The sequence below is a fragment of the Numida meleagris genome, chromosome 5 (genome assembly GCF_002078875.1).
Source record: "Numida meleagris isolate 19003 breed g44 Domestic line chromosome 5, NumMel1.0, whole genome shotgun sequence".
Taxonomy (NCBI): Eukaryota; Metazoa; Chordata; class Aves; order Galliformes; family Numididae; genus Numida; species Numida meleagris.
In genome coordinates this window covers 20220108-20231666 of record NC_034413.1, presented here as the reverse complement: position 1 = coordinate 20231666, position 11559 = coordinate 20220108, and the positions used below count along the sequence as shown (strand labels likewise).

Genomic DNA, 11559 nt, shown 5'->3' with positions numbered 1-11559 from the left:
TCTGTGCGCAGGTAGCCGCCTTAGCCCGAGCCGCACATAAGGTCACTTGTGCAGCGCTTGCCCCAGGCGCTCCCTTTCAAGCCGTGCCGCAGCTCCGCAGCGAGGGCTGCCGCTGCCACTAGGTGACTCTCGGCAACGCGCTCTTGAGTGCTGCTGAGCATCTCAGGTGCTCGGCTGGTGATCAAAGCGCTGTGAGCGCAGCACTCACCTTAGCAGCGGCGCTGCTTTGTACTAAGGGTTTTTGAATGATATTTTTTATTCCTTGACACAAGGAAGAGAACTGAAGCAATGTGGTTTGGACCATCTTATGTGATTTTCTGTACTGTGATCCGATGATCCATTTTCACTGCTGCCTGTAGGACTTGAGAGCTTATTTTCTAAATGGTAAATTGCATTGGCAATGAATTGCTGTTTCTCCCAATGTGGCCTCTGATTTTGAATTAGTGGTAAGAGGGAAGTTCCTGTACCCACTGACACCTTTTCTTCATCTTCCACTCAGATATCACCAATCAGTTTAACTGTACGTAGCTTGTATATATTTTAAGGTTAGTTCTTAAATTATCGCTGTTACAAAACCTCCTGTATAGACTGGAGACTTTCATGGACTGAGTACTCAGAAGCACTTGCTTTTCTTCCTTCTCACTCGTGTTGGACTTGCATAAGTGGGCTGGGTCCCACCAGGATCCTTCCCGAACACATGTGCTTCCAGTAGTGCTGAAAACCTCAGGTGAGTCCTGAAGGATTCTTGTCCTCCGCTCCTGCCCTGAGACAGTTCTGGAAGCAACTTGGGGGGAAAAGGGTGGAGCACAAGTCCAGTCTGTGCAGGATGTTGTTGACCGTCAGCTTATGCTGGTGTTTGAAGAAGCTATGCTGGAAACTCACATTCTGCGTGTTGTTGTTACCGGCCCTGTGCTTGTACTGATGTAACCATTTGTCTAAGGCCAGAGAAACCATGTGCTGAGCATTTGGTTAGAATGTTGTGCGATGCTAGACTCCTGGCAACAAGAAGCCCTGGGGGATTAGGATCCTTTCCACTTCACATCTCGCTTGCCATTGTACCGGCTATAAACTTTGTAGCTAACAGAGCTTTGGAGGAAGGTGTTAGAAACAGGGAAGGCTAGATCCTCATCTCTGGCAGTCAGGTAACTTTTGGCAGGGTCTGCCCTGTTAGCAGATAAAGAAACAGGTACAGATGACTTGGGTGTACAAAGTGTGCATGGTATCTGTAAGAAGGCTGCATCTCTAAATCAGTTGTGCTGAAGTCCTATCTCAAAACTGTGTTTGTCAGCATTTCATACACAGAAGGAACAGATGTTACCAGTGGTGCAGCAGGTCAGTGTTATCGGACAGTTGTGTGTGCCCGCATAGCATTCCCTTTTTGTGTGAGCATAAAATATTGCTTTGTCACTCCTCTAACCCACCCATTAGCCTACCCTTGCTGTAGAGAGTTCACTTTGTGTCAGTTCCTTCCCATAGTCTCTGGATCCTTACCCTTTACACATTCTGTCTTTTTTTTTTTTTTTTTTGTCTTAGCATATATATATATGTAAAGATGACTTACATCTGTCCTTGCACAGTTTCCAGTATCTCTTTGCTTGGGATAGCAGCAAAGGGACTGTAATACGTACACATACCCAGGCCACGTGCCATCCAGCTGCATGTACACGTGCACACCTCAAGCACGAGTCACGTTATCCACATCTTCGTGGCTAGAAAGGCAGTTCTGCCTCATACATTCACACGCACTTCTGTGACTTGCAAGTACTCAAGAAACAAACAGCCACGAGCTAGAATCTTATTCTGCTGCCATGATAGATTTTTCACTCGTACATTTGGAATGTAATATGAGGACATTAAACTTGGAAATAAGACCCTCCTCTGCAGTATAGAAATTCCTTTCAATTTTTTGAGGACTTTTTAATGTGCAAATATTTGTGTTTCAGTGAAGTCAGGTGTATTTGCTGCATGCCCTTCAAAAGCAGGAAGTCCGTGTCACTGCAGCCTAACAGTGGTGGATTCTTAATGGGGATCCCAACCCAAACTGACAGATCCTGGATGTAATTTTTTTTACCTGTCAAGAACCATCTTTTTTCTTTTGCATGTTACTTTTATTAACAAGATACAAAGAGTGAAGTACACTCAGAAAGAGAAGCAGTAAAATGTGTAGCCACTGCACTTAAAAGTGTCACACGAGCATAACAGAGGTTTATTGAGTCTTTAATTATAAATGGCACTCCATGCTGAAGGTGTAATTCTGGGGAGAAATCTGGGGAGAGGTGCACATTTAATTCAGAGCAGTGCCACTGTGTTACCTTCACCCCAAATCAGGATCGGTGGGGAAGTGCCTGTGTCAGTTTGTGCTGGAGGAACAACATGGCTTCTGCCATTCCAGCTGCTGCACACCTCTGGGGTCACAAGAGAGGCAGTGTCCCTCTCTGCCTCATTTCTGTCATTGTGAAATGGAATTTACTTCACTTATTCCAACAGGTTTTGTGGCTGTTAATGGAGAGCGTAAATCACTGCTTTACTGTTACTCTGGCTGGGAAATTGGGCCCCTCTTTCTCGCTACGTGCTTTCTCACGCACAGGGAAATCTGAATCCTGGAGAGGATGGAGAGTCCAGCTACTGGGTGGAGGCTTTGCTGTGGTTCCCAAATACCCTTTTCTGCATTTGTTGGCTTGTGCTGTGTTTGTAAACACCATAGGCCCTCTCTTTTGGATTGTTCTTTGGAGCCAGATTTTCTTTTGATGTTAAACAGGATGTGTGTGTTAATTAATTTACATTACTCGGGGTAGGAAATTGCTGCCAGTGTTCTTTGAAGAGTCCTGTGAGCCATCTCTCCCTGAAATAAACATTCAGGCAATTTTGGTTAAAGTGTTTATTTTTTTAAACTATGCATAAATGTTAATCTGGCTGTTTTATGGCAGAGAGGCTTTACAGCTCCTTTAAAAATGTCAAGGTCATGTTTAAACAGTTGCTGTGTAAAGTAAGGAGATGAAGCAAGAGGATTCAGAAATAATATTAAAAAAACAGACAAGCAACATTTTGTGTTAACAGGTGTGACTTGAGAGTTTAGTGCTGGTGAAAGTGATGGTGAAATAGTTTGGAGACTGACTGCTTCTGCATCTCTTCGTGTGTCCTTCTACTGCAGATGCTGTTAGTGAAAATACACCCTTCCCGCCTTAGTCCTAAATTGAAAGAACTTCTGCCTGGTGATGGCAGGAAAGCACAGACTGTAAACCCTGACTTCCCGAGACTGACAGGAGGGGCCAGTTTGTGCCAATTGTGGCAGAGATGACTGTGATGTGGATGTGTACTGCTTTGTGTTTCCCAGTGGTCAAGGAGGCTGTGATGATCTGCAGCCATTTATATCCAGACCTAACTGAGAATTTCATGGAAAAAGTTTAGTATCTCCCCAAAGACTGCCGTAAATATAACTGGGATGACAAGAGGAAGGAATTACAAGACTGATAGTATGAGATATATGCAGTTTAACTTTGAGTTGAATTTGATTAGCTAGTAATGACCAAATGTTATGATTACTTTGGTGATGGGAGTTTAATTGATAGTGTTCTCAGTGATCTGCTCTCCATTTTAAAAAGCAAAGAAAAAAATTTGTTGTAGCTGGCACTAGATTGAACTCTTTTTAGCTGTAGCAATAGATGGCAATGATGGGCTGATCCACAGAAACCACACTGCTCATTTCTCATTCCTTTTGGTTATGGGTGACCCACAGCAACGAGTGAGTTACTTGTGCATATTCTTCTCAGCACTGTAAAAGACAGCATTCGGCTCATCAGGGCTGTCAATCCATTATCTTTTCGGCAGGATTAGTCTTCCCTTGGACAGAGGCCTATTTTTAAAAAAGAGGGAGACTCCCACCCCAGGATATAGCATTAGTAGCCAGTATTTATTCATCCGGTAATCGGTACCATTCAGTACGGGATATGGATAATCTCATCCAGTATTTGAAGTTGAAGGAGATATCTGGGATATAGGGAGAATCTGTGTTCATCCTTTACGTAACAGTCACGCAATCCTGTTTAAACAAACAGCGTGAATCTTAAAATAGACCCTGGACATTCCATGGCAATGGCCATATTCAAATGAATGTTCAAGATGTTTCCCCACTATCGTATTCCAGCATAGTAACCCTTAGTGACAGCAGAGCTTTCTAGACAGTATGAAGCTGCACTCAGCGATGGAAATACAGATCTGTTCATTTGCTCTGATGTAGCAGGAAAATCTGCTTCTTTGTTGTCCACTCACGAAGGGAGACAGCAGACATTAAACTTGTTGAGTCTAAGGCCATCTGAGGGCGATGTTAACTGTTATTGTTACTGGATAATTATTAGATGAACTTGTAGAACATGATCTTGTTTCTGTATAGGTGGTGGCAAATCCTGCTCTTCACATGATTAACGACTGACATTGGCCATGTTCAAGACAGTAGGGATGAAAACTTGGAATTCTTTGAGTGTAGTATTATTAACGTTGCTGTAGATACAGAAATAGAGGAAATTGTTTGTGTTGCTCCAAACATAGGTCTAATTTCTGCAATCCTCTCCGGAGTTTTCTGTGAAGTCCTCTTCATACATTTTAAAGGATGTTAAAAGATATCATAAAAGCATAAATATGTCGTGGAAGTGATCAGTTATGAAAGCAGCCAGTGGGCGCTGCATTCAGACATTGCTTAGTGGTGTTTCTCTAGCAAAGAGTGTTGCAAAGAGGAGGCTGGGAAAGCTTATCTTGTGTAGCTCATATGTTTTAATCAAGAGCCCAGGGTGGTATTGGGTGGACTTGGATTTTCATGAGATGAGAAAGATAAAATGAGGCTGCTGATGCCCCTTCTGTATGGGTCTGCATGTCCTCAGGACTGTGCATGTATTCCCTTCCACGAAGCTTTGTCCAAGTATCGTGCAGGAATCCAGGACGCTCTGTGAAATTGGTCAATAAATCTGATATTGATCCCTCAGAAAAGGTAGGATAAGGTTCCAAAGGAAAAACTATGTGGAATGAGTGTATGGCAGTTAAACTGGCTGATAGTCTACTGAATGCTTCCCTTTCATTGTTGGAGACCTCAGCTGTGCTTTTGAAATCCAAAGTCTGAAGCACTTCAAGCTGAGAGGTAAAATACCTCTTTTCTTGGTGGCTTGCTAATATCCCAGGGAAGTAAAGGCAGGTGTCCCCAGGAGTCACCAGCAGAGGTGGGGAAGCAGAGGCAGGCCAGCAGCAGGCACATGCAACCTGCTGGTGGGCACCCAGATGCAGAGACCCTGCCAGGCCACTGCCACCCCTTCTTTTGCCTGAGCCCCCCAGCACAGAGACCCGTGACACTGAAGAGCACAGGACACCGTGGTACTTTGGACATGCTACTGACCCAGCCTCGTAACAGCAGAGAGCTCTCTGTGACATGAAAATAGAATAAATTTGCAGTGATATCAGGTTATATGTTTTATGAGCCATATAATTAACATGCGACACTCAGTGCCATGGGATATTATTGACTTAAATAGCTTAGTAAGAATCAAAAAGGATTAGGCATTGACATGAAACAGAATAGCATATGCACTGACACAAGCTTGGATCAAAATTACAGGGGCTACCAATCCTTGTGCTTCAGGGCATATTTTGATCATCAGCCTGGGGTCAGGAGGAAAGCCACTAATCAAGTTGTGTGCAGTATGCAGGTGGGTGGTACAGATCTCTACATTGGTTTATTCTGATTCCTTTCCCTTCTTCTCTGTCTTCCTCTCATCCCCTCCTGTTCTCCCTCCCTCACATCTATCATCTGGAATAGGTCACTACTGAAGACAAGACACTAAACTAGATGGATGGCTGAATAGTCTGTGCTAATAGGGTAATTTAATGTTTGTATCTTTCCAGAACTCTAGAATCTGTTTATTTCAAATATAAATTTTATATTAACTCACAAAAAGTTCCTTTTTGCATCCTTCCTTCTATGCATGCTACTTTTTATTTTTGTCAGCTACACCTACAAATCCACTTAGACTCATCTGAATCACGATTTTTTAGAAGTACCAAGTGAACCTCCATTTAAAGGAAGGAATAGAACAACACCACATGTTAAAGGAACCTGATTTTTCTGGTAGATACTCAGCAAACACTTAAGTCATGCTTTTATTTTTGAGAGATCTTGTGTTGTATAGCCAACATGAATAATCACTTATAAAAACAAGTTAATTTTTTTCTGTATACACGACTGTGAGTACATTGCCGGTCACGATAAAATGTTTCATCTAGGTAACACTGCATACTCTGGAGTCAGAAGCGAAGTAGTTGTTCAGAATTTTAACACTTTCCTCCCTTCTGCCTGCCAAAACTATTCCTCCTTTTAAGATGAAACAATATTTCATCAAATTCAAGGAGTCTCAGTGTTTTGTTTCGTGGTTGTTAGCAGTTGTGTAGTTGTTGTGGCAGTGCCAGGAAGCCCCACGTAAGAGCAGGGCAGGTTGAGTTTTATGTCCTGTAGGTGCCCTCGGAGAGATAAGAGTACCCTGGAATTGCTCACTCTAAACAGACAGGTTGGACAGCAGAGGCACAGAGAAGAAAAATGACTTATTTCCTTGTAGGACCCTCTGCTAATAAGAGAAAAACAGAGCAGATATATTTTAATTATATGCCCACTCATTGCACTGCTCCACTCAGCACACTAATACATGCTGCCCCTTGGCTCATTTCACCTTGCTGGAAAGGTGCTATCGTGCAGCTTGTCCAGTGGTTAAGTGCTGTACTTCCCATTTTCCACAGCAGGTTGAATTCCAGTTAGTTTCTGTGAACTCAATTTGTAGTCTTCACTCCGTTTCCCTAAAGACCAACACTTCTGTGTTGTTGCCTTCCCACGGACATTCTTCAACATGCCAAAGCTGACCTTAGGCTCCATGAACAGATGGGGCCTGATCCAAAATCCATTAACATCAGAGGAAATGTCCATTTATGCCCATGGGCTTTGCATTAAATCCTTTGTATTTTACTTACTTTCTTTAGTGCCTCTTACTCAGCTCTGGTTATTAAAATCAGATTAATCTCTTACAGATCCCTGTCAGTTCAGTGTACTGTATAAGCAAACCAGTTCTATTTCAAAAGATAGAGACCAAAACCACTGTTCCACTAATGTGAAATCTGAAGCTGGCCCACTAAAAGCAAGGCATTGCTTGCAGATTTCATCCCTGCGTAACTGAGGTCAGAATCTCCCATTACTGCTGCAGAGGCTGTCTCAAGAACATTTTTTGCCGTTCAAACATATATTTCCGTCTCTGTGAGATAATTCTGCTCAGGCACAATTCAAGATTCACCCATTTGCAGTTTCATTCTCAGTTTGAATAGACTGCGATGTCTGCTAGAGCATCAATATTTCTTTCTGTTGACATAATACTCTCTCATCCATATTGCCACCCCCCCTCCTGATTCATTTTGTCTACATTCCTTTTGAAAACTCAACTCCCATAACTTAGTCTCCCACTCAATATTTGGTTTAATCAAGTCTGTCACTCAATTCACATCCCAATTCTCGCTTCACACAAGTTTCTCAGTTAGCAATCTGTTCTTGTAGTTCTTGCTATGCATAACACACGGTTAGTTTTTCTTTCTACTCTTGATTCTCTGTTCCTTTTCTTATTTCCAGACCTCACTTTTACTTGTAACGCTTCAAGATAAGAAACTTCCTCTCCCGTCTTCCTCTTTTTTACATTTCATATGTTAGGAGACCACCGCATCTGGGGATTCTTAAATATCATGGGGTGCTTTTTCCCCAGAGCAGTCTTTGGGTCTGGTTGAACCGTTTTCAACAGTTTAAAACCAAAATCCTACCCAAGGAGTCCTCTAGGGCAGGAGCTGCCTTTACTTGAGTGTCTGGTAAAATGCATAGATAATAACTTGGTCAGACTTGTTTAGAGTCCTCGAGTGTATGCAGTAAAACACATTCTGAAGCAAGATAAGCATCCAGCACTTTCATATTTCTCTATTTCTGTATGCTACTCTTGGAGCGGTTATTTTTTTCTGATATTTTTTTCTGCTCTCCTCTTGTAACTATCTCATCTGCTATTTGTTTTATGAGGTCCCAGTTAAATCCTAAGAATTACAAATCTTCCTGCTTCCATGCATTTCTTTCATCATGAGTAAAACAAGAAAGGCGCAGTCTTTTCTGGAAGCGAACTTCTTCCTTCCTGCCTGTTACCTGCACCATCGCGAGCGTGTGCTCAGACTGGCAGAATCTCACTTACAATTATACATAGCTTTAGGTAAGCCTCTCTTGGTGCTGTTATTTCTTTGTGGTGCCTCCTGTCTGTTTTCATTTTCATCACCTTACCTCAGTCTGTAGGAATACAGGACAAATGCACGAAAGCTTACATTCTCTCCCTCTGGCCGCTCAGTGTGCTAAAATCTGGTCTTAAATGTCTGTCTTCCAACGTTTGCATTGAGGAACAGTCAGGAGTGGAATAGGGTCCTGTTCCGGTGCACCCATACGTTTTTACATAGGGGACAGTATTGTATATCTCTTGACTACCACATTGCAACCACACCACAAATGTAACAGCTTGCCTTTCCTGCATAACCAGCAGATAATGTAATTCTGGATAGAGGAAGTGGGCAGCAGGCTGCCTATCAGCAACGCTGGCCATCACCACCCCACGGATCTCCCACCTGGGCTCTGTGCATGTTCTCCTCTGTTGGTCCCTCCCGTGGGGAGGGGAGCGTGGGTCAGGCAGACAGCTTTCCTCCTCACCTACAGCTCTTCTGCTAGAGTATCGGGTGGGCCGCAGGAGGCTGCCCAAGCACTTCCAGCTCAGCCCTAGCTCTACTCACTGAGCGGCACCTGTTGGTTAGATCATTTGTTCCTTCTCTGAATTATTCTGCTGGGTCAGCAGGTTTCAATGCTGGCAAGGTGCAAGACGCAGAATGCTGTTGTTTCATAATCACCTTCTGGAAGTATTGCTTTGTTGTAACGTTACTGTTGTATTGTCCTACTTTTCCTCTCTACTTTCTGCATAGGCAGGTTGAATCTTTCCCCACTGCATCACTTGGGCGCAGACTTTGCAGCACCGGGCTGGCTGCTCTGACCTGGGGCTGGGGAGGATGCTGCCAGCTGCCGTCACTGCTTTCCACGTGACCGAATAACATGACGATTTCCGAGTCCAGTTATAGAGCTCTAATGCAGGGTACTTACACAGTACTTTTCATTTTCAGATCAGTTTAATGCTGCTCCTGGCTTATGGTATGCTCATCTGTCTCTGTTCCCAACAGAGGCTGTGCTGCGGGGCACGCAGGAGGCTGGAGCAAGCCCTTCCCTCTGCCTGATCAGCGGCTGCCCTATATAAACGTGCATATTAAGCAGATTTGGCAAGCGTTCAGGCTGAGACAGACTCACTTAAATAAGAGGTGAAAATAAACTTGCTTAGAAAGGCACTGCAGCCGATACTCTCCAATGGTATGCTAGTAGAGACAGAACAGAGCCCGGTTTGTTTTCCCTTGCAGCTGAAGGCTGATGATTTCTGTTTGTCTTCCGTGGCCGCGTCCCAGCAGCACAACGCCCGGCACGCCCGTGTGAGTGCCGCCTCACCCCCGACCCGCTCCGCGCGCACCGCCCCAGCCGCCGCTTTCCCCCGGGCACCCCCTGCCCCCCGCTGCCTCCTCGGGCCCGACTTAGCGGCACCGTGCCCCGGCGTTCCGCTTCCCCTTCCCGCCGGGGACGCGGCCGCCCCGCTCGGCGCCTTCCTCCTCGCTCTCCGCTCCCCTTCCTCCTCCCCGCGGGGCGGCCGCCTCCCGGCCCTCCCCTCCTGCCGCACGCAGGAAGTCGCTCCGGCCGCAGCCCTCCCCGCCCCGGCCGCAGCCCTCCCCGCCCCGGCCGGGAGCCGCCGGAGAGCCCCGCGTGGTGCCGCCAGGGCCGGGCCGGGCCGGGCCGGGCCGGGCCCCTCCTCTCCCGGCCTCGCAGCGCAGCCCAGCGCCGGGGGCGCCGCCGCAGTCCGCCCGCCCTCGGCGCGGGGCGGGAGCGCCGACTGCAGTGCCCGCCGCCCCCCGGGGGGGGCGGCCGCGCCCCGCCCGCAGTCCCCGGGCGCCGTCGCCGCTGCGGGGCCCCGGGAGCGCCCCCGGCGGCCACACCCCGCGGCGGGCCGGGGCCGGCGGAGGGGCGGAGGGAGGGGGCCGGCGCGGGGTGTCTCCGAGCCAGTTCTCGCGGTGCTGGCCAGGCTCTGCCTCCTTCCCCTCCCCGGCGAGCGGTGACTGTGCACGGCGGAGCGGGGAGCGCCGAGCCGGGCGCGGGGGGAGCCCGCGCCGCCCCGCCGAGCCCGGAGGGAGGCCGCCCAGCCGCGCGTCCCGGCCCGTCCCGGTCGCCTGCCCCATGCCCCAGCGGCGCTGAGCCTCCGCAGCCCGAACATGGCCACCACGGCAACGTGCACCCGCTTCACCGACGAGTACCAGCTCTACGAGGAGCTTGGCAAGTACGGAGCCCGCCGCGCGCCCCGTCGCTCGCCCGCCCGCCCCGGCCACGGCAGCTGCCGGCGCAGCCCGGAGCCGCTTTTCGGCTCTCCGCGAGGAGCAGGAGGAGGGGAGATTAGTCGCCGTAATCCTCCTCTCCGAGCCCTGCTCCCCCGGCAGCACCGCTGCCGGTCCCCGCCGCCTGCCTCGGGCTGCGCGCTCCTGTTGCACCCCGGCACTTCCTCTCTTCCCCCCTTGCCCTCCCCGGCCCTGGGCTGCCGGTGCTGCTCCCCGCCGCACGCTGCCGCTCCCTCCAGGCGTTCTGCGCCGGGACGCGGCACCGTCCCCGCCGTTCAGCGATGCTTTCGTCCCCACTTCCTTGTCCCTGAGAAAGGACCAGGTGCTGCTGCACGGCGCTTCGCCCTTCCTCCTCCCTCCGCACTTGTCTCCGCATTGGCAGACCTGCTGCTGCACCCTAGCACAGGGCTTTGCGGGGGACCTGGAGGGGCAGGGAGGCGGCGCGGGGGCAGCCAGGGTGGGATCGCGGGGACGGTGCTTCCCGGTGCCGCTGCTCCCCACTCCCTCCCTTCCTGCGCCAGCTGCCGGGCTCTGCTGCGGCTCTCCCTGTCCCCGTCCCTCCCCGCGCCGCTGCGGCTGTGTGTCACCGAGCCCGGGCCCCGCGCTCCCACTGCTGCGCACTGCTTTGTAGGTAGAGGTTGAGGAAGGGGAGGCAGGGGCAGGACTGCAGTGTCGGAAGGATTCGAGCCATGTCAGCCCGGGTGTAGGGCTGCGTGGGGCCGCTGCGCAGCTCCTGATCCCGTTTCTTATAGCTACATATGTACATTTGTCCGTGAACGTGGGGTTACATTCCTGTTCTAAAAGAACTTGGAATCATCTCCCTACTTTCTCTTATTTGTCCTTTTCTCCTTTCCAAACCTTTCTTGTTAAGCCAGTTGTTACTCTTTTCCCACCCTGTTTTTTTTGTTCTTTTTAAAGAAGGGACGGCACTGAGAGCTCATCTGTGTAGTCCTGCAGACTTTGAGTCCCTGTCTTTTCACCTTGGTCTCTGTTGTATTATCTCTTTTTTTCCTCACAGAAATCCTTCTTCCCTCTCTCTCAGACCTC

The 11559-nt window shown here is 48.6% G+C and overlaps 1 protein-coding gene across 6 annotated transcripts in view; it reads left to right on the top strand.

Annotated features, from left to right (window-relative positions):
• Window positions 10180–11559, top strand: part of CAMK2G (calcium/calmodulin dependent protein kinase II gamma) — a 115206-nt gene continuing 113826 nt past the window's right edge. For 5 of the 6 annotated variants that reach the window (XM_021397761.1, XM_021397758.1, XM_021397760.1 and 2 more), the window contains exon 1: window positions 10393–10457. In XM_021397761.1, coding sequence (XP_021253436.1) covers window positions 10393–10457 — 65 coding nt within the window. Of the gene's footprint in view, window positions 10458–11559 lie in introns of all 6 variants that reach the window. The other variant, XM_021397756.1, reaches the window with a different exon arrangement.